This window comes from Gouania willdenowi, chromosome 19, assembly GCF_900634775.1.
Source record: "Gouania willdenowi chromosome 19, fGouWil2.1, whole genome shotgun sequence".
NCBI lineage: Eukaryota > Metazoa > Chordata > Actinopteri > Blenniiformes > Gobiesocidae > Gouania > Gouania willdenowi.
Genome location: NC_041062.1, coordinates 11,603,060 through 11,629,191, shown reverse-complemented (window position 1 = coordinate 11,629,191; position 26,132 = coordinate 11,603,060). Strand labels below are relative to the sequence as shown.

The following is a 26,132-nucleotide window of genomic DNA, read 5'->3' as shown; positions in this document are numbered from 1 at the left end:
ACTTTTTCTAACCGTTAGTAAAGCTAAGTTGTGAGCTTTTACGGCTACCGTACCCATCTGCTCTGATATTGCACGTCAAATCTTTTTTTTTGTTATCCAGACCAATGGTCCTCAACCTTTAATGTGCCACGAAACACTTTAATATCAGCCAAGATTTTACAATCAAATTTCCAGGAATAAAATACATTAAAACATTTAAAACTTGATTTTTTTTTTTTATTATTTTTTTTTTTTTGCGACCCAGTGCCATATATTCCACAGATCTATACCGGTCTGCCTCCTGGGGGTTGGGGGCCACTGATTAACATAATTTTTATAATCATTTGATCGAGAGAAAGTAAATAATGTGGCCAATTTTAAGAGTAGACTAAAGATGTTTGTGTTGATAATGCTGCAGAGTGGTAGCTGTGCACCTGACGGAAAAAAGCCTCGAAAAAGACCTACAGTAAACACTAGGGATAGTGCATCATAATATATAAAAAAAAATAAAAATCAGGCAACATCTTTGCATTAAATGCATCTCAGGTTAAAAATCAAAATTGCAGCATTTTGTTAAAAGTCTCTGGTTACATTGTGCAAGAGTTTGTTTTCTAGTCATACTTTGTGTTTTTAAAACCTAATCTGTCACATACAGGTTGATGTTCAACGTTACAGGTAGAGTGTTTGGTTAACACAGTGCAAATATACAAGCACCTTTTAGGTTTCTTTGTGCTGAGAAGGTGTGTGTGTGTGTGTGTGTGTGTCATCCTGTTGTGTTCTCCAATGTGCAGTTATTGAAGTGGCTTCACAATCTTCATTGAGATGTAGTTCTAGGAAAGAGAGGAGAATCATTTCACTTTGAACCGAGCACATTAATCCTGCTTCTCATATTAAATGTTCATTTTCTTTAGAGTATTAGATGAAGATTATTCAGAGGTTTCCCTCTCGTCTGTGCTTACCGGTAAAGAGTACAACAGGATTGCCAAAAAGAGAATCACAATGGTGAGAACGATGACTAAGAGAAAAATCCACTTGAACCGTTTCCATACGATAAACTTCATGGTTTTACACGGGTTGGTGAACCAAAAGAAAGACGTGTCTGGGCGTCTGGCAGGAAACAAACACAGTTTAACAGAATAATCTGAACTGCAGTACTTTTACTTAAAAACAAGCTAATCTTGAACAATAAGACGGTATTATTGATTCCTCAGAGGGCGACTCACTTCGGGAGGTCTAGTGTTGGGTTCATGTTGGGTTCGTCTCGTCCTTTGCCTGCAGGTCTCTCATCTGCAGCAGCTTCACTGACAATCTCCAATGTCATCTCCACCTTCCCCTACAAACAAACAAACAGACTGTAATGCAACACAAAGGAAAACTGGGAACATGTTAAGTTTAAAAAACACTGTTTTTCTCTCTCTATGACAGATTTTCAGCAGCACAGTTTGAGAAAAAAAAGGTGTTTTTCATGCAAACATTTATTGTCATACTTTTAACCAACTTTTACTTTGTCCTTTTTTTTAATGTATTTTTATCTAATTATTTTTCCCCCTATCCATTATACTGTATTGAAATGTTTTTCCTCCACAATTATTTTTATTTTACCCTATTCTCTCTGGCCTATCCATTCTTCTTAATAGTATATATATATATATATTTTCTCTTATAAGGTTAGATTTGAATTATTTATTTTAATTTTTTTTATCTATACTACTGTAAGTTGCCTCTCACTGAAGTCCTGTGTTTCTGCATGTGTGCATGAGTGTGTGATTAAATAAAATTAAATTGGACTTTAAGCCTTTATTGGTCATGTATATGTTGTTACACGTATATTGAAAGTTGTCCTCTGCAATTTAACCCATCACTGGGGAGCAGTCGGCAGCCATTTTGCGATGACAGGATGCGCAACATATTTAGAATTTTATTTTGAAAAGCCAATTTTGTTGCATCTACATTATATTGATTTTTTTAAAAAAGCAACACTTGCTAAACATAAGCAAAGTTTTAATTGTAAATAGTTGAACTAACGTATTCATCCTTTTTTTATCTAATAAACCTGAAGGTTCCTTACTGAGGAGGTCATTGTTCTTCTCCTGGCTATAGTTTGCATGCACACTTACACCCAGGCTCTTCTTTCCATCTTTTTCGATTGAACAAGGCCACCAGCCCCTGACGGACTGCTGAGCAAACAGAGATTTGGTGTTCTTCTCAGTCTTGTACGGCGCTCCGATTTCCACATCATCCATCATGTCTAGGGAGCATTTCTCTGGAGTCTTGGCTGGTGCTACCAGATTACGCAAATCCACCTCCAAGGTGCCTGTAAACCAAAACACATTTATCAAGATTTTAAAAGGGGTGTGCATCCTTGTATGACGTGTGAAACTCAAGGCCCGGGGGCCAAATCTGGCCCTTCAGAGCATAGGATTTGGCCCGCAGGATTAAATGACAAATAATTCAGTTGTAAATTGTTGTTGAAAGACTTCTAAATTGTACCAAAATCCTGCAATTTTTCCTCAAATTATTCCACAAAATCTCCCCAAATTTAAAAATTGCTCAAAAAATCAATCAATCATCATCACTTATTAATTAGATATTGTTGATGCCTTCCATACTTTGTCTAATTTATAACTGGAAGTGCAAACTTTGGCACGTTAATGTTGAAATTGTTTGTTTTCCCGCCTAAAGCCTGTGACCCATTAGTGATCAAACTGGTCCATATTTGGCCCCTGAACTAAAATGAGTTTGACACCCCTGCTTTATGACATGAATGAAAAGCTCTTACCCAAGTAATCGTCCAGTGAGAATTTGTCATTATCCCAGATCTGAACAACCAATTTTGGAGGAATTCTGAACTCTGTTTTGTCCAGACTCCAAAAGTGTTCCTGTAAAGGCAGATTTAGTTCAAGGTGTCCTCAAATCAAACATAAATAAACGTTAGACACACAACAATAAACGGCATCCGGCCTCACCTTTTTCGACACAAGGCAGAGCTGCTCGGTTGGCAAGTATTCAAAGCCAAAAACAAACCTCCAGTTGAAGTTGCCATCTCCATCCAAGGATCTGTAGTGCACATCGGTCTTCTGCTTGTCCTGCTCCATGCCAGGCATCCAGCTGGTGCAGAAAGTAACACATCCGATCCAAATATCACCTCAAAGTTAGGATATTTTGGAAATCATGGTAACATATAAAACAGCACAGCAAACAAGATACCACGACTTCATGTTTAAAAAGGCAGAAGGACAAAGTTTTGCACCCTTTCACGTAGATGTCACTCATGTCTTCCCCAGTAATGCTGGTTTCATCCAACGTCACCTCTGTGGTGTTCCAGATGACAGCCCGCAGGAAGTACCTAAACATTTAAAACACAGGCTCAAAAACATGTTGGGATTCAACCCCTTACACACATAATTACACATCCCATGGTCCTTCCATTGGTTTAAGCTTTTAGACCTAGAGACACAGTTGTGGGGTCGGTAAATGATGTCAAATTGTACCATAGTCACTACTCTGAACTCAAATACCGTCACAACAAACTTATAGAAGTGATGTCAACCCCAAACCTCAATGACTCGGAGGGCTGTCTAATCACATTTTGTACTCACTTCTTTGGCTTGCGTGGAGTGATGTCAAATGGAGGTCCCGGCTGTCCAATGCTTTTAGGGAAAACATCCACCCACATCTGAAGCGTTCCCTGTAAACCAGTGACAGTAAAACAATCATTATAAGCATCAGTAACTCAGAACAGTACTTGATTTGAAGCAAAATAAATCAGCATAATTTGCCATGATTGTTGACTTCTAACCTGAGAGAGGTTGGGCTGGTGACTGCTGTAAAGGGTCCTGGACTCCACGTGTTCAGGGACGAGTCCTTGTGTTCTGAGCACGTGGAGACAGAGTCGTTCAAGGGGTGGACCCAAGTGCTGGTGGATTTCTTTATTGTTCTCTGGATGGACAAAGAATGTTATATATCAATAAGACAGACCTTCTGCAATGCTTTAGGTATAGGCAAAATATGCAGCCATTATGGCATTGAACAGCAGCAAGGTCCAAACTCAGTTCTAGAGAGACAAAATCCTGCACTCACACATGTTATACCAAGTTTTCTCCAGTGTTATATTGAGATGTTAATTAGATTAAGGAGTGTGGAAGAAGGGAGGAGCTTCTTACTGTAGGTACAGTATTTACTCGAGATAGTGTTAAAAAAAACAAACTGTTTAGTCCCTTCTGAACCTCATAAACATGAAATCTTAAGCATATTGAAAATCAAACAAAGTCAACACTATTAATAAAAGATGTACATGGAAAGTGATTTTAACAGGATCATTTGAATAATCTGAAATTAAAAGCATTACCAAACTGAATCAGAGTGTATTCTTTGCCATTGAAGGTGAGTGAGGAGCCGTTATCTTCACTCCTGGGTTTGGACAGTCCTTTCAGCCGAGCAAGGTTCTCTAGAAGCTCAGATGGCTTCAGCTGATCCCTCCACTGATTTATGCCAGAACTAAAACATCAAAACACAGGAGATAGAATAACCTTGTTTTGTTTCTGCTGCTATTTCCCCCTCAGCCAAAGACAAAAACCCTTCCCCAGGAAGTCTCCTACATGCAGTAGGACTGTGGCAGACCGCAGTAAGAGTTGTGTCGGGAGAGGAAACGGTTCTCCAGGTCTATCACTGTCTCGCCGACCTTGTCATCCCGGGTGAGAAGGTCATAGTCGTACACGGCAATTTTTAAATCCTTGTCCTGGGGTAGGTAACAGGTCATCTCGAACATCCTGAACAACACAAACAGTTATAGAAATCATCATTTGGAGAAGAATATTGTTTAACTATCAATAACAATGTATAAGGTTTACCTTCCAAACACAGGTTGGGTGGTGTTGGCTAAGTGATTATCTCTGTCATCTATTGTGTTTTTTCCCAGTGATAATTTTATGTATGGGTCACACTGCAATAACAAAACATGTTAGGTTCCGGTCGAGAAAATACAAAAAATACTCAACCTCTACAGCTAATTCATTCTCACCTTGCAGTTGTTGTCTTTGGGCTGTAGATCCATGGCGCGAACCACATAAATCCGGACCAGACACTCCTGAGGTCCGCTCTCAGGAAGCTCCCTGAACTGACGTGGTGGAGGAGAGACACTGGGGTCATCTGGCAGGGGGTAAACCTTGAACGAGCCCTGAAAGTACAAGCACTTCATTTAGTATCTTAACAAGTAGTCGTGGTGGGAATGAAGTCAAAGTATGGTACCTTAAACTCTCCAACCACCGTGGGGTCATCATCCCCATTTTCAGTTTTCCCTCTCAGCATTTTGAAGGTGTTACAGAAATCAGTCAGCCCTTTGAATTCAGGCACATTCTCCAATTCACAGTCATAGACCTAAAAAATACACACATTAAAGCCAAACACAGGACAGAAGCTTTTGGATAATTTCACAAGAAAGCAAATAAAATGAAGATATTAATGTAGTGGATTACTTTGAGAGTATCATATCCTTTTTTGATGTAAGGGCGACATTTTTCCTGGTCTCCTATGGAAGCGTAGAATTTACTCCACCAGTCCACCGTCTCCTTTTCCTGTACATTCAGTTGTACTGCATTTAAATCACTAATATATGCATTTATATGGATATATTTAGTTTGTGTAAAAAAAAAATGCTTACCTTCTCTGCAATCTTTAAAAGAAAAGCCACAAAAACAGGAAAATGATAAATTAACATTGTGCTTACAGGGCGCAAAGGTATCCCTGAGCTACAGCCCAACCAGACACCAAAAGGTAACAATCAAAAAGAGTGAAATATGTGGTTTACAACCTTTCCAGGAAACAAAGGTGTAAAAATGAGCAAAGCAGATTGTGACAAGTTTAGTTTAGCCATCCCTTGACAGCAGAGCTTCAATTAATGATGTAAGATGTAAGATGTAATGGCATATGTTAACTTTTTAAAATATTTAAATGTTTTTGGGCATTAAATATTGGTGAATCTGCCTAAACTATCAGCGGAATTTACTGCAAACACTGCAAAAGGTCAGAAACACAAGGGATTGTCTACATTGCTCATTTTCATTCTGTTACATTCTTGCTCACGGAGTTAAAGGGATCCTCCACTGTTTTTACAAAAGTGGCCTAAAACCTTTGAAATGTAATTTTTAGAAGATCTATGTCTAACAAAAACGCATTATTTTGCACCATATTCATTTTATTCACTTTTAAAACTGGGACCACTTTACCCTGTGCGCCGCCATGTTGAAATGACATCATTGGTGACCAATGACGTCATTTCAACATGTTAATAAAATGAAAATTGTTAGATATATTCAATACATTGCTTAAGGAAATACAGTCATAGATTATGTGACTGCTGCCATGAGGATTAATAACATTGCAGCAGGATTTTTAGTTTGCTGTGGATTGAGTGATGAATCGCCTTATAATGATTGGTGCTCAGCCTTTGTGAATTAAGAAGCTACAGCAGAAGTTACAATACATACAAAATGGGAAGCGGTAGGAGAAGCCATTTTGTCGAGAGCAGCTGATATGCTGCACATGAACTGAAAGCCAAAGTGATTGATTGTCAAATTTGACTTGGAAGTCAAATTGTGAACTTGAAGTGAATAGAAAGGAAACATTTTCTGTGGAGATACCAACAGGAAGGGGGAGGAGCTTATACCTGAGCTTCAAGGAGCGGCCGTGACTCATCCATGGTGATGGAGACATCTTTACGAGGCATAGACATCATCAGTGCCACTGAAGGAACAGCATTAGTACAACATTAGCTCTGTGTGTGTCAGCATCCAACCTGGATGAAGTATCCATGCTTACTTTTTGAAGACATAGCCCCGTCTGCAGTGATGATATAAGGGTCACATCTGAACTCTTCCAGAGAGGTGATGGTGCACTGACCCACCACAGGCTTTCTGCCAAATGGACGGTGGTCGATGACCTTCAGCACAATAGGTGGAGTGTACATCTCCTCCTTTGGCAGAAGCTGGAGAAAATATATAGTTTTAAAGTGTGCATGTAAAGTATGGTCGTCTTTTTCACCACAAACCTAATTTATTGGTTGGGGTCTATGCTCGTTCATTGTTTTGTTATTTTGGTACTTACTATGTATGGTGATGGTTAGTGGGGTTAGCAACAACCAGGGTTGTTTGTTGCTGTAAATATTGAACCAAGCTGCAGAGCACTCTCTTTAATTGTGGATAAACTGTTGTATATAGGACTATTATTCTAAAAAAAAAAAAAAAAAAAAAATGACCCCATAGTCTGTCATACACAAAGGCCTCATTTATAGGTACATCTAAAAAAAATTAGATCATCATTAAAACGTTTAATATTTTTTGTCACTTATTTCAGAAAGTGAAACACGTATGATATAGACTCACGACACAGTGGACTATTTCAAGCCTTCATTTCTTGAAATTTTGATAATTAAGGCTTACAGATAATGAAAACGCAAAATTCAGTGTCTCAGAAAATTACAATATTACATAAAAAAAATAAATTAAAAAAAGATATTTTAAACCAAAATATTAGGCTTCTACTTTCTAAAATGAGTGACAAAAATATTTAACTTTTTTATGATAATTCCATTTTTTTTTATATGTAGCTTTTACTCAATTTACAATACAAGTTCAAATTATCAATTTCAGACTCTTCTTCTTCTTCCTCTTCTTCTTCTTCTTCTTCTTCTTCTTCTTCTTCATAGTTTTACAGCGGTTGACAACTAAGGCAAGGAGCATTCCACACGTATGTCGGGCACACGCTGAGGTGTGTAGCATGTTGGGGTGTGGCAGAAATGACGGTCAATGACGGTTGGGTTAAACCATAATTCATTTTTTTGATGCTATAATTAATTAGCATCTACTTAGCTCTACAAACTCGTAATAACATCCATAAGTGTAGCACATCATCCAAGTGAACTGGCTGCTAAGAGGAATATTTCAATCTATAAAGGGGGCTGCAGGGGGCGCTATAACACATGTTCTCCTGAGACTAACCGACCACTGCTGTAACGATGTCTGTTGAAAACAAAAATATGAATGGGTGAAGTACTTTAACAGTGCAGTATTGGATGCAAGACGTGTATATATATATTTTTGTCAGTGTTTATATACCTATGCACATTTATGTCAGCACTCTCCTTCCTTCAACACATTTGTTAGTTTGACAGCAATGGCTATCTGTACATTTGCCGTATCAATATACTGACATCTATCCGTACGCAGCGCCCCTCTTTGGCCAGTTTAGGTCACATGACTAAGACTAAACTTAACCCTAATCCTAAAAATTGTTGCGATATTGGGTTATAACCTAACCCTAACCCTAAACCTAACCCTAAAACACTACGTACGTATACTTTGGTAAATGTACCAACAGCACCGGGGGTTGTCCGTACGGCAAACGTACGGATAGACACTTTCTTTTTGGAATCACGGCCCTTACCGCCTTGATAAAGAGGACAGAGCTGGGGAAGTTGGGGCTTTTTTTCATGTTCTTGATGACAGCCGACTCCACCCTCTGCCCCCCACACTCCACCACCAGACTGGGAGAAGACACAGAGGCCAGCTGGTAAGGCTTCATGTTCCTCAGACCCCACGCAAGAATCTGGGAACAGTTTCACATAAAACAGACGTAATAAGAAACAATGTAGACCTCAGTCCATGAAGACAACAGTGACTTTAAGGTTTTGTAATTACCTCAATAGCAGTGAGCTGCACCACAGGCCTGATTCCCTGGGGTACCATGTAGAGGTTCTCAGCTCTCTTTGGAGGAACCAGAGGCAGATCCGACTCACCTGACTGCAGAAAAGCAGTGATTAATTTTTGTTAGCCAGTGCCTATAAAACTACATAATAATTATTGTTCGGGCAATGTGTGAAGTGAAATTCTGATGTATATATAGTGAAAAAATAGATAAAAGCTTTATTTTATTTTATTTTTTTACTAAAATCATAGCAAACCTTGTCTTTAAAAATGAGCTCAGCAGCCACAAGAGCTTCTCCTGCTTTCTGGCCCTTCTGAATGATGGGATGCCACAGCAGTTTGGGTGCCTTATCCATGCTGGGATTTAACTTCACTAACGGCACGCAAACAGTACGACCCAGAAGCTCATCTTTGCCCTGGGTTGAGAAAACAGTTTGCTAAATTACATTTCTACAATCACACACAGACATAAAAAGCTGCAGGAAGAATTACACCGATGATGAGACAGAACAGGAAGTCTTCAACAAAAACTGATGGGTTATTTTGGGAAAAGGATGTTGTGGAAAAGTCAACGGAAACAAATTTCCAAACAGCTTTAAACTCAGAATGAAAACCAAAAATACTTTATTTATCCCATGGGGAAATTACTTATGAACACTAAACAAAGAAAAAAAAACACATACACACACACACACATAATTAAATAAAAAACTGTTGATTGAATAAGGATTAAATACAAGTACACACATTACAGTAGAAAAAATGAAATAAGCGAAAAAGAAAAATTATAATAACACAAACACAACTCACAACGTAGGGAATCTTGTAGAACTTCCTCAAACCTAAATACACCTAAAATTTATTTCTCTATAAATTCATCACAACCCACCACTTGATCGTGATCGTAGAATTCCAGAACAACATGAGGGGGACTGCTGACAATGTTTTGTGGGTCTCCATGAATCTGGATGTCATTGAATATGAGCGTTTGGTCCCAGGTGGGATTCAGCGTTGCTCTGAGCTTCTCTGTTGTCTTGCTGTGATGCAGAAATGAAACGTGTGCATACGGGTCTGTAATAGAAACAAATCATTAATGCCATTGAAGGACTTGGGCCTGCTTTTGTAAAATTACAATACAGTTAAAATGTTGAGCTGATGTGAGAGTCTCACCAGAGAAGCTATCTTTGTCCATGGATGTCAAGTTCTGAGCCTGATAGACGTAGACACGGAGGTGAAACATGCCTGACCCTGGAGACACATATCTTTATTTATTTATTCCCTATTTTATCAAGGCCATTGCTTTATATTTGTTTGGAGGTGACTTTTGTAATTGACTTGTAGATTACTCACTGTCAAATGAGCAGGACACAGTGGGCGTGTTTGCACCAAACACTTTGGAGCCTTTCTCCTTTTCCTCCGTATCAACACCCTGTTGAACAAACCCAGCACAAGCCTCAGAGCTTTTCCATTATTTGTGCGTCACACACGACAAAACAAAACACATCGTGACACTGTGGATGTAGCTATGGCCTGAGTAAATATTTGATGACTCAGTGATAGTTCCTGGTAAAAAGACATCCTATCTGCTGGCACCTGGGCTGCTTTCCTGTTATTGTTTTTCCTACCAAAGCTCCTTCCAGCTGAAAAATGGCTGATGCTCCATGGCGATCCTCGGGCGCCATTTTTCTCCTCCAGCGCCTTCGGCGAAATGTATCTGATGAACGCTCTTTTTTATGGAATTTCCAGCCAATCAGAGAAGAGAATTCCCAGCCTTCCGGATCACCTTGTTCCTTTTTCTGTTTGATTAGATTTTAATCTCAGTTCAGTACACACATGGAAGAATCACTCATCTGATGTAATGCAGCTCCTCACCTCAGGGGCTCCTGCAGGAAGTGCCACCCTTTTGCGCGGTCGAAAGAGTCTCCTCCTGCGGTGGACATGGTACACCTTCTCCGCTGGCACCCAGGACCGAGGCTTGTCATCTGGGGGGATGGTCAACCCATACTCCCAGCCTTTGGATTACACCGTGACATTCAAATACCTTTAACATCCACTCATTTATCCTCATGTGATTCATGTTTCTAACTCTTGCAAATGTTCAGACCTTGATCATCTACAGCTCTGTTGTCGTCCACACTCCATTCCTCCTCCCACACCCAACCCGGGGGACAGTCAAACTCTCCAGGGTTGCGACTCTTCTCCCCATTCTACACAACACAACAGCTCTGTTAGCTGAATGTAAACAGGATTATATACAGTAAATGGGATTACATCTATTTTTGTATTACACTTCAGATATTTAGTGGGATTAATAAGATCATTAGGTCAACTTTATTTGAAATATTATACATAACGCTGCAATTACTCTGTAGTTATCTATCTTTAGCATGAATAGGGTGTCATGAAGGCTGTCTTTAAAGCTGATATCCTAAGTTTCTGAGAAATCTATGTTTATGTCTGATTCTTTTGAAACGCGATCAAAGTTAATGCGGAACTGTGCACGGAAACAAGGTCGCGTGTCACAACAGCAAACAGGTAAACATGATTTTGGCTCTTACCTGACCCATTGACCTATATCAATGCGACCTTGTTATGTTCTGCAATGCACGTGCAGAAAAGTAGAGGCGTGGCTTCTGGTAGATTGGGAGAGGCAGTGGGAGGAAGTGAGGCCGTTTAGGACGGGACATCGAGACGTTTCTCAGAAACTCTGGATAGCAGCTTTCAGTGTCGTTCGCTTAATTAGGATACCTTTGGAGCTATGTTGGCATTTTCTTGGGTTAGGTGAAGGGATCTAGTTGAATTAGGGGTCACGGTTAGGGTAACGAATGAAACCTTAAGAGTAACTAAACCCCTGCTTTCTCCTGACCTGCCACTAGGAGGGAAATGAAAAAAAAATCCTTGATTTAATGGGCGGGGCTAGTGGAGCAGTTAAGACATGCCCATGAAAAATGTTGACTCGCTACTCATTACTCAATATACCTCTATTCACTCTTCTCTCATTCCAACCTACTCACCACAGATTGTAGAGTCAACAGGTGCTAGTTTTTATAAAAGGGGCGGGGCTAACAGTGCTTGTTTGTGATGCAAGATGGTCCCAAAATGTCACATGATCTTGTTCTCAGCCAATAGCAAAAATCAATTGTAAAAGCCGGGTTTCAACCCATAGAGGGCAGTCACTCTGACATTTTACAACAAAATATGACAAATTGAAATACTTTGATTAAAATGTTGAGAGTTGGACCAGGATCCATTAACAGCACTACTTCATACCCAAATACATTTGTATTCAGCAGAAAAAAGTGGTTTTGGGGTTTAGTTACTCTTAATTGACAGCTTTCATGCCTCATGCCTTATGTATGAAACTTCAAGTAAAGTCTTACCGATCATTATTCACATTCACCATTTTTTGTTTCTTGATGGGTGTGTGTACGTGTACATACATGTATATATTTACAAACAATTTGGTTTGGTCAACATGTTTTTTCTCACCACATCAGTGAAGAGTTCAGAGGCAGATTTCCACTCTCCTCCAGGGAACCGAGTCTCATTCTGAAAGACCTCATCCATGAATTCGGTGTGCCCTGCGTCGGCCTCTGTGAGCAGACTGGAATGCAGAGCAAAGCCATGACATCACTGCATGAGTGAGTGCACATTAATGTAGCATGAAAAAGGTTTGTGGACAATCACAGGCCAAACACAGGAAAACGTGTTCTTCTGTGACGTGGATAAGAATTTCTCTTTCTTTCAACCAACAAGAAAACAGGTACAGACTGGTACTAGCCTCAGTTATTCCATGGTCTGTAGCAAGTGGGGAATGTAAATATGAAATGTGTGGAAAATGAATAAATCAAGAAAAATAGCATAGTGGTCTTAAGTTACTTTAAACAAATGTTTTAACTGGGGCTAAAAAGAGCTGAAATTAGATTAAATATCATCATTATATGTTAGTTATAGGAAACATGTTGATTTCCAGGTGCTCTTCTTCCAGTTTGTAGACATTGAAACAATGTTGGCCCAAAGAAACATGTTATAAAAATGTAAAACAGTGTATAGAAAATGGATACATAACATAAACATTTTTGTAGTCTTCATTTTCCCAGCATGCCACTGTGAAGTATTTCTGTCATCTTTAGACTCATTCCTTAATGAGAAACTACAAACGTACGCTTTCTCTGGGTCGATGAACCAGTCCTCTTCCCACTGCCATCCTCTAGGTGGCATAAAGTACTCCTTCTTCAGCTTCAGCTTGCCTGTCACATCAGAGAATTTATGGCGGCACACAAGTCCAGTGGTCCCCCAATTCCCAAAAACCAAGGCTTGGTTTTCATACTGTCAAAAAAGAAGGAAAAAAAAAGCTAAATTAAATTAAATATGTTTCCATCTAATAAAATACAAAAGCATGACTTAAGAAGGCGAACATTTTGAAGGAACAAACCATTTCAGCAAACACACTGAAGTTTCCATCAGCAAATGAGTTGAACTTCTTCTCATGAGCAGACAGTCCGAGCCACATGCTGACTCTAATCTGAACTGGAACCTTCAAGCCTTTAGACTTGTCCATCGGGTACTGCGAAAAAAAAAAAAAAGGTTTCATGACTCACTGTAAAAGCTAAATTCAAACTCTTTCTACTATGTACCTTTAAAAAGACTGTTTGTGTTTTCCCACAGTGCTGCCCACAGGCCTGCTCGCCGTACGTGGAATAGAGAATTTGGTTCGCTGGAATACGACTGTAGGCCACTCTCTTTTCACCTCGCAGCATCCAGATGATCACATCAGGCATGCTGTTCTGAGGCTGGAAAGTTATAAACACATTTACAGTTCGGTGATGCTCCACCATGCAAACTGAAGATAAATCTCAATACATATACGAGAACTCTTTGATCGTATACTTATAAGCACAGATAATAAATAATGCTGCTGTATCCAAAATTTGGAGAAAAAAACCCCACCTGGTATTAAAACAGCAATTTTTCAATTATCAATTTGATTTAAAGTTATCATCTTGCCACGGTCTAAACAACTATTAAAACTAAATCAAACATTACACTGTTTAGGTTAAGTTTTAAAGGATTATCAGTTTAAGTCCAAAAGATTTCACTAGAGGTTTTATACATAAGGCGGACATCACGTCGTTATTGTCTGTCAATAGCATCAATAAGGTGTCATGAAGGCTGTCATTGAGTGTTGTTCGCTAAATTACGACAACTTTCACTAAATTATGACACCTTTGGAGCTATGTTGGCATTGTTAGGGTTAGATGGATGGATCTAGTGGGGTTAGAGTAGGGTTAAGGTTTAGGGTAACAAAGGGTTAGGGTAACAAATAACACTTAATGACAGCCTTTATGACACCTAATTAATGCTAATGACAGGTGTCATATCATAATAAAGAGAGCGTAAGTAAAGTGTTAGCAATGTTTGTACCTCATCTGCCAGCAGCTGAAGTTTCTCCACCCATAGCTCGATATCAGACAGAGTATCACGTATCTCTCGGGCCTCCTCCCTCATGCGTTTGGCTCCCTCCTTCATGGCCTTTAAGTCGCTGTCCCGCAGCTTTTTAATTTGAAAGTCCAGAGATGTCAGGTTGGAGCGGTTCTCAAGCGGAGGTGTTGGCAAACTTTTGAAAAGTCGAAAATGCTCAATCATTCTCATTTCCCTTCATCGGATTTTCATATATTGTTGATTATTGTACCTTTCTAGGTCTTCAATAAACTGAGTTAGCAGCTTTAGCCAGACCTCGACCAACTTGTCGTCAGAAACCTTCGCCAACATGGCTGTTTTAAAAGCCTCCACGTTTGATTGCTGCAATAACAAAACAAAGCTTAGGCACAAGCTCTCATGTCTACTGCGTCTAATGTGGATTAGTACAAAACGCACTGAAGCAAATCACTTAGCAATATATTATGAACGCTAATTCAAACCCATGATCTGAGGTTTAAAGGACCACAGATAATCACAGTGCAGAATTACCAGGCGGTTAATAATGTAGAGCAGAATGTTGACAGAATCCAGGCGGTGGCTGATGTCTTCCCAGTATGAGGTAACAACAACCACTGGCTTAGTGTCAGCCCATGGCAGGTAGTAGTAATGGTTCCCTTGATGAAGTAAACACACATAAATCACACATCCAGAAATGCTTGACATTTGTCTACTGAATGTAAGCTTCTACACTGATGGATTATAGCGTATTTGGACCAATATCTGCATGAAGCCCACAATGTGCAGTTTAAAGCTGATCATGTGTCTTTATTGTGCATATCTTAGTTTGTGATGACCAGACAAATAATGGTTGTTAACGTAATAGTTTGATAAAAAGGGAATAGTCCTTGTCCTACGAGATGGATAAAAGACATACTGATTGGTTTTCTTTTACAGTATATTTGCTTCAAATTTTAAATTAAGCTTTGGAGTAAATTGACAGGAAGTTGGTACAAGTGTACATTACAGTTTAAAAATGAAAGTCTGGAACTTTTCTAACTTGTAATTGTTTAACGCTGTACTGAATCTTGAACCATGACAGAGGGGCGTGGCTAAATTTGAACCGTAAATCCCGCCCCCCACTCTGATAATCCCTCCCAGTCTCCTCCTCTCTGGAAGTGCACGAAATCGCACACGAGAGCTGAACGTGCACAAAAAAAGCACCTCGCCACGCAAAAAGATGCACACAAAATATAGCAAAATAGAACATTAGATTGCCTGTCCAGAAGGAAAACAGCCACTTGTGCGTCCAAAGTTAGTCCAAGACTGAAAACAAGTTCGCACCGTGCACACGCTTCACTATATATCGCGACAGCCAATGAGGAGGCTCGATTGTGGGCTCTGCTCACACCTCCTTTTTCTAAATCCTGTGATTGGAGCTGGAGGGGGTGACCACCAAGACTTCATCTTCTGGGGTTTTATTCACTAAAATACTTCATTATAAGGCACAGACAGCACATAGACGTATGATTTTTTCAGAAATTATTACTTTTACGATACATTATATGATGCTAATAGGAATCTTTTTTTAATCAACCCCAGCTTTAATAAACTGTTGTTGATAAATAAATACTTTAGTGTTGGCAGTTCTTACTGGTTTAATTTAGCACCCTTGTATCAACTCACCATCAAACACAGCACAGCTGAACTGGGTGGTGGAGGCCAACGGTTTGCAGGTATTGTCGAGCTTGTTGCCGTAGTTTCCGATGCTGACCTCGAACTGGATCGGTTCTCCTGGTTCCTGAATCATGGTGGCGCTGTGAAAGACTGCACACAGGCAGTACTTTCTCCTCCTCTGGTATTTCTGATGTAGAATAAAAGAAAGTGCAGCACAAGAATCTAAATTGGATATTTATGCAAGTATAAATGCAAACATGATTAGATGACTGTTTTGGGCACATTATTATTTAGCGGACAAATAGTCACAGTACCTGAGCCACTAGAATGTCATCACTGTGGATACTGTCAACTGCTTTATCTGCTTTTCCTTCTAATTTAGTGGAAAGCTCTACCAGAACCCGGCCTCTATATGCCACACCTTCTCCCTGAATGAGAAAAATATGCTTTTGGTATCAACAAGGACTCAGACAATCCCAACAGGGCAAAAACATGAAGCAATAGGAAACCTATAACGGCTTCTCATCTACCTTTCCATGATTGAGATCCTCATAAGGGTCTGGGAGGCCTGAGAACTCTCTGGGGCTACCGTACAGGTTGACATAGCAAGGCCCAAACACTGGCAGGAAGCCCACCTCAGACTCCCCTGAAGTCGCTGTGAAGCATCGACAATAGTTACAACCTAATCTACCTAACGCTAGTATTAGTAGATATCACTGCAGCTGGAGGTTATGTAGCGACTGGACACAGTGAATGCTGGGAAAGCAGGTGGCCAAAGCTGTGATGTTTGATTCATGTGGAATCAGATTTTAGTAATAAAGGGATCAAATGCAGCAAAGCACAATTATGTTACTGACGCACACAAATAAAACTAAGTTTAGTCTCTGGCACATACAACATGCTTAAAGCTGCTGGGGACGAGAACTAACATTTATTATTAACATTAAGACATAGCGCAGGCCTCATAGATTCATAAATTGAAGGTAAAAATTTCCGAAAAATTTTTCTCAAAGACAAATCTTAAAGGTTAAAATTTGCCAATGACAAGATTATTTTAGCGCCATCAGAAACATTTTGTTTGTTGACAAGTAATCATGTTACTTGGACTTCAGAAAAGCTTTGTTTATAGCATCGTGGAATTTGGAATCCCGTCGGAGAATGAAAAGATTGTGCAGGAGCAGAAAAGTTTATTTAAGTGGCTTTACTTCATTCTTATCATCCTTGTAATTTGTGTATTTTCGCTAGACAAGGAAGACATTGCTTCGATTGATGCCATTTTTATTTAGGTTTGTATATCGTGTTCCCCGTGACAATATCAACTTCCGCCTTTGCTTTGCTTTACAATTTTCAATCCATGAAAACACAGAAAATTCCACTTTGGTTTTGTTTTTGGGGTCTACTGGCATCAGTAGTCGAGGAGAATGACTTAGTTTAAAAACTGTTATTTATCATCTCCAGCAGCTTTAATTTGTTCAGCCTCATGCAAAACAGTGCAAATAAGATCACATGTCAACCTTCATAGGACGGCATGTCCAAATTTTCCAACTGATCCTCTATGAAAAGACAATTCAAATAACATTTAGAAGTCAGTCAGAAAAATCCATCTCTAAAAATGAGACATATAACAAATATATTTTATAACAAGGTTAAAGGCTACAGTCCTTACAAAATGTAACAACTCTTTATATTTTATTGCAAAAATATTTTCTTTGCTGTTGCTTCAATAAACAATTATTTACCTTCTACCTCTCCACCAGATGAAGCGATCTTGGACAGGTTTAAGTATGTAGTGCCAATAGCATCGTTTCCTGTCAAACGATCCCTGCAATCACAGATAATAATAACTTTAGACTCACACCACATAAACACACAGCCCTGCTTTTCTTATTATGAAGGAATGTTGTGCTTGAGCAGGAATTTCGGCCAAAATGTATTCAGTTTTTTCATATTTAAAAAGGCTTTTAGACACTGTTTTCTACCTTGTGCTTGGTAGTGGTTTTTGTACATTTTCTCTAATGATTTCCTGCACCTATTTCCCTTCAGCCTTCCTGAACTGGACTTATCAGAGCGCACATTTGTCCCAAAAAACTAAACAGTCAGTGATAAAGTAAAGGAGTTGAGAGATGGAGCCAACAGGGTAGGTCAAGGGGAAGGGAGGAGGTAGTCTGAGTCATGAAGTTACTTCATTAACACACACACACAAGCACACACACACACAGGTTGTTAGTTTATTTTCACCTTTCCAACTTTGAACCACTCACAACAATAACATAATGTAATGACATAAAAACCGTAGCTTGGCTTACCAATCAAAAACTGTCAATTTAACTCGCTCACACATGGAGGGGAACTAGAAACATAAAACAAATTGAAAGATAAACGTTTGGTTTTCGGCTGTACAGTTTCACATTCTCAGGAAATCGTTACCTTGACCTGAAGGTTCAGTACTTGGTTCCACTCAGGGTTCGCATTTCTCTCAATAATCTGTGTGCAGAGCTGGAAAAATTGCAAAAAACCAAACAAGCCCTGGTTTAAAATCACAATACTTAATGTGAACTGATGTAAAATATCGGCCACCTTTCTGCCAGCAAAGCCAGCTTCGAGGAAGGGATCCACCAAGTTTTTCTTGTTTTCATCTCCACCAAAAATTCCTTTCAAGGTCTGAACGAAGGCATCATCCACTAGAAAATGAAACATTGAAAGAAAATAATTTAGAAACAAGATAACTCCGAGAGTTTAGCCTTGTGCCAAATATCCTCTTTGCCAGATATTAGCAGTCGGTTTTAAGGAATTTCAACAGCCTTTTTCTCGAAAATATTGTGATGAAATGCACAATCTGGATCTGATCCAGGTGAAAGTTGGTGGGGTAATATTGATCTGGATTCCCTCCGAAATGTAATGGAATCTTTCATGGCATACGGTCTATCTTTGGTTGAAAGTTTGTCAAAGTCCCTTAAATACTTGTGACATAATCCTGCTAGCAAACAAACAAGTGACTGAACATAGGGAAAACATTACCTCCATAGCGCGAGTAATAAATCAATCAGCAATATGGCAATTGATAAGGAGAAAAACCTGGTAAGTAAAGTTTTCTATGATTCTACCAACAGCTAATAGAAGTTAATCTTACTCTGGGGAACATCTTCGGCCCTGAACACCTTCAAAGACAAGGTGGCCCATCTCATGGTCACGCCTGCTGGCAGCAGAAGGTTGCTTTCTATGTCGTCCTGGTCATCGTTCAGTTCCCTCTTCTCCATCTACACATTACATATGAAGATAGTGAGCAGTGTCGTCCGCATATCGACAACATCTACGTAAGGAGCTGCAGTAGGTGAACCGTACCGGAGGATCATCTCCAGTGCCCACTACAAAAAGACTGACTTTAAGGTAACCCTTAGCACCAGAGCTGGATTCATCCGGATCATTCAGCAGAAGCCACTTTCTCGCTATGGAATGACCTGCAACAAGTGGAAGAGATTTGTAATATGCTGTTGATATTTTCAAAATATCTCATCACGCTCTGGTGGTTAATGGTTCAAGGACTTACCTGGTTCATCATAAATGTATCCAATATCCAGCTGTGTAAGTGAACAAAGAACAATAAGCCCCAAATATTACCACATTATTTGTCTTTTTAACAAAAGAACAACAAGCGGTACCTTGAACTCTCCGAGAAGACTGTCGGCCCTCAGTGAATAAGCATTATACACCTACAGACAGAAACACGCACACTCACAGTTTGTATGTTTATGTTGACGTATTGGAGGAAGCCACTGTTCTTACACGAAAGTTGATGTTCTGATCAAACAGGTCTGAAGGTAACATGTGGATGTTGTAGAAAAGCATCTGCAATGGAGCACAAAAACACACACGATTGCTGTAATCTTGACTTTCAGAGGAACGTAAAGTTGTTTAAGTATAATTTACTGTTTATTGTCTATTTAAGGTTATTCATAGTACCTCATCAAAGAAAGGGTTGCTACCCCGTCTGATCCTTGTCCTGTGAGTCTCCCCACACACGTTAACCTTCACCACTGGTTTGATGTTGTTGCCAGACAATTGACGGGCCTCAATAATGCGGACACGAATCTGGATGACAAATCATAATACAATATCAGTATTAATTATGACTTGAAAATCGCAATTATACAGTACTGAGACAGTGTCAGATAAATGTTGACAAATGATAAAGACATCACTGTCATGGTTAAAAAGTAAACTAATATAACAACATCGCATCATATGATAAAAACCTTTCACTGCTTCTGGGTCAACGACTGCAGACAATGAATGTATTTTCTTATTCAAATTACTATTTTTAATGTTTCTTTCCTTTTTGAGTTCAGCTGGGCGTTGCAAGTTTAAAGTTATCAAACTGACCTGGAAGTCCTGAGGTTTGTTGGCAAGTCGATGGCGACTCTGTGCCCTGGCAAGTTTGTGGCGTAGTTTGTGACCAGAGAAAGAAGAGGAAGAGACGCCTGGAGCTCCACTTTGGCCCCCGTCAGGTACAGTTCCATCACCTGCCTCATCATCTCCACCTCCTGTGCCACAGAATCATATCAAATGGTCAGTGAGTGCATATTTTTAACATTGGATTTTCTATTCAGAGTACATTGTTAGAAATTTTTTTTAAAAATTAGTTGTTATTTGATCTTCATTTTAAAATAAAAAAGCTTTTTTCTTTATAAGGAATAAGAGGGGATAAACAAAACTTTAAAAACTGGTTCGTTTTTATTTCCTGTTTTTGGGAAAATGTTATAAGACATTAAAAAACAACAACAACAAAAGCAGGCCCCTTTTTGTCATATTGTGTGAACGGAAGTTGACGTTTTCAAAGTAAGAGCACGTTTGAGGACGGTGCTGTGTTTCTGGCCAAAGTACCAAATTTAGATTTCTCCCTTCGGTTTTTTTTACTTTGAAAATGGCAACTTCTCGGCGCACCAAATTACAAAATCGTCTGTTTTTTTTTTGGTTTCTGTCTTTCAACATCAACATGTCCTTTTCTGAACGGAAAATCCAATGATCAAAACATACACTGACCTAAAATATTCAATATATCTTTAAAAAACAGAATGCAAATGTTAAAGGTTGTGATAAACTTACCACTATCCACTGTGACATCACCAGCTTGAGGGTCATTGGGGTTTGGTGCAGCATTGGCCGGAGGATCATAGCCAATCACAAGGTTGATTGTAGCCTGGAAGAATAATGATGATACAAATCAAAGCATAAGGGATGGTAAACATTTTCTAGCTATGAAACTTACTCCAATGTTCTTGCCACTTTCGTTCATCAAAGGAACGTTTTTGGATGGTAGAGATCTTGCGTTACCAGAGGCAAGGTCTCTCAAAGAGATCTTTGCTGATCCGAGGAATCTGTATGTGACAAGAACGAGATTTAATATGTAACAGGTATGACCTTCTGACAGTTTGAAGTTGATTTGCTCATTTCAATAAACACGTACTCTTGAACACCGATCGTTCTGTAAACATATCAGTAGCTGAACTGCAGACCAAACAGAGCTGAACAGCTGTATGTGTATGTTCAGTGAATTCTCTTTAACGAAAAAGGAAATAGAGTAGGGCACCACCCAGAGCTAACAAACCCTGGCTACCTCAGACAAATAAACGCACACATGCTACGCCACAGAGAATCTGACTGGGACCGTCTTCTGACTGTTTGAAACCATTCACAAATGGAGTCACAGGAGTACATATTGTAAAGGAGTGAAGGTAATGATGGGGCTGGAGAGGAGGAGGAGCCAATCAAATATTTTCATGACTTACTGTAGAAAGTTTTCATTTTTGCAAAGATCATTTATAATATCATGTCTGCAGTCTGCACCCTTAACTTTTGTTTTGGCATCAAAACAGGGCTTTCAATGTGCGTCACGATATTCCAACAGTGCCCTTGAGCAGTGGGATTTGTGCGTTTTCTTATGTCCAAACACTGGACATTAAAGCCAGGCTAAAAACTAACAGCAAACTAAAGATAAAAGATTAAAAAAAAAGTCTATGGTTTATTCTTAAAGCTGCAACAAATGTCCTTAAAAGGTAAAAGATTTAGGAAAACCTGCCTGCAGTTTGATTGGAAAGCCTCAGTTACAACATGTCAAAACAAATGCTGTTCATCTAATAGAGCACACAGTGTCTTATGTAAGTTATTCGTTTATTTCTTTGGCAGACAAACACAATAAAAAAAAAAACCTTAGTGGGAAAAAAACACTTGGGATTTTCAATCACTGTGTCAAACAGATTTATAGGTAGGAATTCTTAAATGTATTAAAATCTAAAATAATTAAATTTTTGGTTCGAATATGTGTTTTTGTGGAGGTTGTATTTAGTGCTTTATATATACGTATATATATATATATCATCACCCTCATAATAAAAGTGCCTTACTCATTTTGTTGGCCATGCCTAATTTATTATAGTAATAATAGTAGTAGTAGTAGTATTTCTTTTTAAATACACCAGTTGGCCATAAAATCCCACAATGGCAAATAAATGACCACATTGTGTGCCACATCACTTTTATTAATGCTAAAATAGTGTTTAGACTTTAAAGATGAAAAATATATTCATCTAGTAACAATTTGCTCATGAAAGATTAAAGTTTTGCATTATTTCTCGTGAAAACAAAGCCAGAATGTTTCCCTCACATTAGTTACACCATTCTTCATGAACAAAGAGGAAGTTTAGATAAATCATTCAATGTGAAAGGCAAACAATGCTTTGGTAGGTTTTTCAGCCGCTGTACACGAGGCTACAACTTATCTACGGAAACCACACAATTAGCTAGACAGGGCTTTATTTGAGAGAGGAGATGTGGGTTTTAGTAGTTTGGCAGTTTTGCAACGTAGATGAGGAAAGAGGCCAACACGGGGATCCTCCTGATACACAGTGACTGCATAAAACTGGTATGCAGTCTGAAAGCACAAATCTGTGCAATGTTTGTTTGTTAAAAATTGAGCGGCGGAACAGAACTGGGTTTAAAAATCTTAACTTGAGTCATATTTTCTATGTCAAAAAATCACGTGGACTTCAACTGTTGTTCAATGAGAGCATTAAAGGTCCCGTGTCATGCTATTTTTCACCCATCTCTATTTGTTTTAAGAACCCCAAAAACATAGTATTTGAGGTTTATTTTCCCAAACTCGCCTGTTTTCCAGAGTTTTAGCCTCTGAAAAGTCACTTTCTGAGCAACTCTACACAAACAGGCTGATTTGCGGCCCACTTATGCATAATCATGAGTGAGCGTGTCTATAGACGGGACACTGACTTCCTCCACCCTGCAAGGTGACGTAGGGCTTGAGGACGGCCCGCCCACTCCGTAGCCGAGCTCATGCTGCTTTATAAACACGAGACAGAGCGTGGGGGCGGGGCGTTCGCCGGTACATACATAGACTGTAGAAAATACATACATAGCACTGCGCGAAGGACGCTGAAATGCACACCTTTGTGGGCGTGTCTGTTTACATGTCAATCACGGCAGAGAGGTTCCTGGAGGCGCGGCTTCTCCAGCTCAGTGCCGCGTCAAATTCGTCATCAAAGTGGGAACGCATCATCAAAGTAGAGCGAGATGTTTGGGCTCACCCTGCAGTAAGAAAGGAGCAAATCACCCTCTAACTAACGATGGAGGGAATCAATGAAAAAACACTTTGGGCATGTGTATGAAGCCCAAATAACATTTTATGATGTTTAAAGCACAGAAACGTAGATTTAGCTTAACACAGGCCCTTCAAACAGTTAAATATATCAAGTGACACAGCATAATAGTATTAAATTCCATCAACTAATAGAGTCTGGAAAGTTTTGCCAGTTAGCAGAAATAGGACGCCTGTCTAGAGTGTCACAGATATATCAAATCAATATGACTCATCTACGATAAACATTTACAGTATATTTGTGACACATTCACATTGTTTTACATTATACTAAGTATCTGAAGGTAGTTTAGATTTGTGTCACTCTATTGTCTCACTGTCCTTCGGTCAGTGGATGTAATCGGTAAACTTTCAGCACTAGCAGCTGTGAATGTTTTGAGTAACAGTGTAACACCCTCCGACTGTCAGCACTGACCTCACACCACAGTGAGTATGAGAGGATGAAGTCATTCCTGCACCGTGATGATGCACTTTATCTCGAGGCTGTGATGAGGCCATGGAAATCAGCAACTGTGCTATTTAACATTTCAAATGTCCCACAGGGGTTTTCCTCTGAAACATCTGGAAAAAAATCTCAGCAGCAGCATCAGGCACTGGAGTAATATCTCATGATATTTCTGGGCTGGAGCTTTTTTTTTTTAGGGTGCAGTTCAGGGTACACACTAGTCAGGGTTCATTGTTTTTGACTGTGGGACAAGTCATGCATGCTACATAAACAACATATTATCATGGGGAAATGTGTCATGAAAAGGAATGCTTCTATTTTTCAGCATGCCTACACAATTTCCCGCTTTTCTTTTTTTCGTGCTGTGCGACAACTTTGAAACTCATGTGTTTTGATTGGAATTATTCAGTGAAAAGTTTATTACAATATTTAATTCATGGTTTGGGTTATGGTGATACATCTTATTGATATACATCACTTTTAAATAATTCAAGCAAGTTCATTTTGTCTTTTTTTTTTCTGAAAAAAAAAATTTTTTTCCAGAAACTTTTCTCCAGAGACTATCGGGCGACGGAGGGCGTGGCCAGCCATACATGAAAGCAATCAGGAGATGCTTTGATTGTTTTCTTATGAAAGAACTAGTAGGGATACATTAAAAAATCACTAAATGCCTGAGGAAGACTGACATTTGTCAGGAGATAAAATTTTCTGAAAAAAAGTTGTCTGTATAAATGAAACCTTAACATATCATCAGTTTTCAATTCTTTTCAAGCAGATCCACACAAATTTGTGTCATGCTGCATGCAAAAATGTTGTGCCATGCAGCACAAAAATCGAGTGGGAATCGTGCTGCCACGCAGAAAAAATGTATTTAATTCATTTTTGTGATAGTTTCACAAACTCTGAGTCTGGGCTGATTTAAACCTATAAAAACAAAAAAATGTTAGATAAATAATTTGTATTTTTGCATTATAAACCATTCAAAGCTCTGTTTACTGTTCTGTTTGCCCTCTTCTGTTAATAATCTGATGAAAAAGCAGGAAACAAAACAAGTCACACTTGGATTAAACTTTAACAATGAACTACTTGCACTGCTTCTATTAACACGTGAACGTCATCCACCCACTACACTGATGTACATCGTTTGGTCCTTGTCGTTGATTACGATCATAATATATGTTGACAAAGTCTAAATGCTTAATCACAGTAATATATAGTGCATAGAAATAGCTTGGCTGTTAAAGAAACCCTTAAAATTATCCTATATACATTAAAGCCGAACTAAGTAACTTTTTCACCTTAATAAATCCTCCTCGTAGTCCCTGTGAGGGTAATACAAGTGTTTATGGGGTGATTGGAGGGTCTTTCATCTCTCCTTGCTGTCTCTGGCCAGAAAACAGCACTTGCAACTTCTCTGCCTCTGACCCGGTGGCAAGACGTACAGCTTTATGGCAGCGCAATACAAACTAATGCTACATTATGACCAGCCCCATGGCTGCACACAGTTTTCTACAAATTCACTTTTCTCAAACTAATACCATGGCGGAGCCAGCAAAAAAAAAAGGCAGAGAAGACATTTGTCCGAGGAACGGAGCAACGTCATGCAGTGACAGCTCAGCAGCAACACACAGCAATCAAACACACTGTTGTCACGGCAACAGGCACGCACACACACACAACCCAGCGATCCATCAGGCAGCACACACACAAACATCTATCTATCTATCAATCAATGTTGAATTCGGATTTTTCAGTGATCGGTTGCTACCGTCTTGGGAGAGCAAAGGTGCGCATGTAGCTGTGGGGTGGGGCAGGCGGCGGGGGTGCAGAGTTTTTACGACAGTGACAAAACCAAAAGGGACCTGTAGGGGGAGCGCTAAGTGCAAGTTACTTAGTTCTGCTTTAATAGACTTGTATTATTCGTGTAAATCTACTACGATAAATGACTTTGTTAATCATAATATCATACAACAGTGCATCCTAATAACATAGATCAGTGGTTCTCAAACTTTTTTGGCCCAAATATTCCTTTTCTCTTATTTCTGAATCCAAGTATAACAGCATTTTAATTAAAAAATGTTTTTAAAACAACTATAGAGCTATAGATGGATGAGTGATAACACGCATTTTAATTTCATTTTGTACATAGGTGGCAGTATTTAGTGCAGTAGTTCTCAATCTTTTTTTGGATTGTGACCTTATTTTGATATCAAAGATTTCTAGTGACCCCATAGACATTTTTTTCTAG

The 26,132-nt window shown here is 39.2% G+C and overlaps 1 protein-coding gene across 2 annotated transcripts in view; it reads right to left on the bottom strand.

Annotated features, from left to right (window-relative positions):
- Window positions 1-127: 127 nt before the first annotated feature.
- The window catches only part of LOC114481996 (myoferlin-like), a 30,878-nt gene continuing 4,873 nt past the window's right edge, over window positions 128-26,132 (bottom strand). The window contains exons 4-54 of one of the 2 annotated variants that reach the window (XM_028477141.1): window positions 21,040-21,148; window positions 20,877-20,970; window positions 20,154-20,314; window positions 19,734-19,862; window positions 19,557-19,619; window positions 19,433-19,483; window positions 19,321-19,351; window positions 19,116-19,231; window positions 18,904-19,030; window positions 18,351-18,454; window positions 18,201-18,269; window positions 18,080-18,123; window positions 17,513-17,595; window positions 17,288-17,326; window positions 16,304-16,428; window positions 16,088-16,201; window positions 15,783-15,960; window positions 14,649-14,773; window positions 14,371-14,480; window positions 14,103-14,295; window positions 13,316-13,471; window positions 13,114-13,245; window positions 12,844-13,007; window positions 12,168-12,282; window positions 10,783-10,885; window positions 10,551-10,690; window positions 10,304-10,474; window positions 10,029-10,107; window positions 9,849-9,926; window positions 9,568-9,749; window positions 8,936-9,094; window positions 8,673-8,774; window positions 8,419-8,580; window positions 6,796-6,961; window positions 6,644-6,720; window positions 5,639-5,650; window positions 5,454-5,552; window positions 5,227-5,355; window positions 5,000-5,155; window positions 4,830-4,921; window positions 4,578-4,748; window positions 4,328-4,476; window positions 3,779-3,918; window positions 3,579-3,667; window positions 3,230-3,325; window positions 2,946-3,087; window positions 2,759-2,858; window positions 2,097-2,293; window positions 1,203-1,312; window positions 939-1,086; window positions 128-809 (exon numbers count right to left, since the gene is read on the bottom strand). In XM_028477141.1, the coding sequence (XP_028332942.1) occupies window positions 771-809; window positions 939-1,086; window positions 1,203-1,312; window positions 2,097-2,293; window positions 2,759-2,858; window positions 2,946-3,087; window positions 3,230-3,325; window positions 3,579-3,667; window positions 3,779-3,918; window positions 4,328-4,476; window positions 4,578-4,748; window positions 4,830-4,921; window positions 5,000-5,155; window positions 5,227-5,355; window positions 5,454-5,552; window positions 5,639-5,650; window positions 6,644-6,720; window positions 6,796-6,961; window positions 8,419-8,580; window positions 8,673-8,774; window positions 8,936-9,094; window positions 9,568-9,749; window positions 9,849-9,926; window positions 10,029-10,107; window positions 10,304-10,474; window positions 10,551-10,690; window positions 10,783-10,885; window positions 12,168-12,282; window positions 12,844-13,007; window positions 13,114-13,245; window positions 13,316-13,471; window positions 14,103-14,295; window positions 14,371-14,480; window positions 14,649-14,773; window positions 15,783-15,960; window positions 16,088-16,201; window positions 16,304-16,428; window positions 17,288-17,326; window positions 17,513-17,595; window positions 18,080-18,123; window positions 18,201-18,269; window positions 18,351-18,454; window positions 18,904-19,030; window positions 19,116-19,231; window positions 19,321-19,351; window positions 19,433-19,483; window positions 19,557-19,619; window positions 19,734-19,862; window positions 20,154-20,314; window positions 20,877-20,970; window positions 21,040-21,148 (5,920 nt within the window). In that variant the 3' untranslated portion in view covers window positions 128-770. The remainder of the gene's footprint in view (window positions 810-938; window positions 1,087-1,202; window positions 1,313-2,096; window positions 2,294-2,758; window positions 2,859-2,945; window positions 3,088-3,229; window positions 3,326-3,578; window positions 3,668-3,778; window positions 3,919-4,327; window positions 4,477-4,577; window positions 4,749-4,829; window positions 4,922-4,999; window positions 5,156-5,226; window positions 5,356-5,453; window positions 5,553-5,638; window positions 5,651-6,643; window positions 6,721-6,795; window positions 6,962-8,418; window positions 8,581-8,672; window positions 8,775-8,935; window positions 9,095-9,567; window positions 9,750-9,848; window positions 9,927-10,028; window positions 10,108-10,303; window positions 10,475-10,550; window positions 10,691-10,782; window positions 10,886-12,167; window positions 12,283-12,843; window positions 13,008-13,113; window positions 13,246-13,315; window positions 13,472-14,102; window positions 14,296-14,370; window positions 14,481-14,648; window positions 14,774-15,782; window positions 15,961-16,087; window positions 16,202-16,303; window positions 16,429-17,287; window positions 17,327-17,512; window positions 17,596-18,079; window positions 18,124-18,200; window positions 18,270-18,350; window positions 18,455-18,903; window positions 19,031-19,115; window positions 19,232-19,320; window positions 19,352-19,432; window positions 19,484-19,556; window positions 19,620-19,733; window positions 19,863-20,153; window positions 20,315-20,876; window positions 20,971-21,039; window positions 21,149-26,132) is intronic. The other variant, XM_028477142.1, reaches the window with a different exon arrangement.